General features: G+C 42.5%; 1 protein-coding gene across 1 annotated transcript; it reads right to left on the reverse strand.

Moving 5' to 3' along the window:
* Positions 1–394: 394 nt before the first annotated feature.
* LOC148307855 (serine/threonine-protein kinase pakC-like) lies at positions 395–829 on the reverse strand. The gene has a single exon (XM_088262713.1). It carries the CDS (start codon positions 827–829, stop codon positions 395–397), a length of 435 nt encoding a protein of 144 aa, XP_088118839.1.
* Positions 830–1,452: the final 623 nt, after the last annotated feature.

The following is a 1,452-nucleotide window of genomic DNA, read 5'->3' on the forward strand; positions in this document are numbered from 1 at the left end:
CCCGGATGGTGATGGTCATAATTAAATGATTTATTTATTTCTATTATTATTTAATCTCATTATTATTCCACACACACACACACATACCCACATACACACACACATAGACATACACCAATCAGGATTGAGCCATCAGCTCCGAGAGTGGCACATCTTTCTTATCTGCCACCATCTTCGCGAACATCGATCTTTAGTTGTGCCCCTCCCCAATTTGAGTAATGAACGGATGCATTAATAGTTGCTTAATCGACCAACGCTTCTATAAATCCTTCTCAAGGCAGTTAGCAACAAAGCTGGAGTAGCTTTATGAGAATTTGCCAGGTGGAAGACGATGGGGCTACTTGGTCGAAATGAAATACATAGCTTTCAATGGAGGCAATCTTAGAAATGGGGGTTATCCTTCGGCAAGTTCGACAGCAATAACTCCTACCGACCAGACATCAACGAGCTCGTTATAGTTTTCCTTTTTGATGAGTTCAGGAGCCATCCATGCAGGTGTCCCCACAACCGACTTTCTATTCTTCTGTTCCTTGGTCAGCTGGATTGCGAAACCAAAATCAGCAACCTTTATACGGCCTTTCTTATCCACGAGAATATTGTCGCTCTTGAGATCTCGATGTATTTGTTTATGCTCGTGCAGGACATCGAGCCCCCTGAGTATTTCTCGCATGATGAAGGCTGCCACTTTTTCAGGTATCTTCCGAATGTACTGGTAGATGACTTCTGTTAAGCAGCCGCCATCCATGAACTCGATAAACATGAACAGGCAGTTCATGTAATGGTACGAAGAGTGGTAGTTCACGATGTTCACATTGTGGCACATCGACATCACTGCTGCTTAGATTTTGATCTTGTGCAACATTTCTTCCTCGGGCACTTTCATGACTCGGACTGCCCAACACTATGCTTCGTTTTTGCGATTAAATGCTTGGTAGACAGTGCACATTGCTCCCTTTCCGAGCTGCTTGGCAAACCTATACATTTAATTTGGATTTGAGGGCTTAAACTCGATCTTCATGATTTATTGTTTGAACTGATCGTCAGTTATTAATGCATTGTCAGGGATATAGTCCTAGCTCTCAAGACCCTGAATAATTTTAATCATCGCAGTCGGATTATCCTTAATATCATTGTTGGAGAGATCGTTTTTCTTGAACAGTTTCATCATATCGTCGTTGAGTCCTTTGATGCCCATGGGGTTGTTCGCATCCACTTCTAAGTGCATCTTGTGCTCGAAATTAGTTGGCCTAACTAACTGGATAAATACTTGCCGATGTAGATTGGTTGCTGGTTTATGAACTCTATGACTGAATCAGGCAGGTTCGCATCAGGCTTGATGGATTGCGAAAGATGCTTGGTCTTTACAGTTTTGTTCATGTCGACGTCGATGGGCAAATCATAGTTCTTCACCCATTCCTATGGCACTCCTATTAATTTGCCTGTTATGGGATC

Source organism: Brachycentrus maculatus, unplaced genomic scaffold (assembly GCF_059751285.1).
Source record: "Brachycentrus maculatus isolate JH-2025_06_01 unplaced genomic scaffold, ASM5975128v1 h1tg000187l, whole genome shotgun sequence".
In the NCBI taxonomy this organism is placed as follows: Eukaryota; Metazoa; Arthropoda; class Insecta; order Trichoptera; family Brachycentridae; genus Brachycentrus; species Brachycentrus maculatus.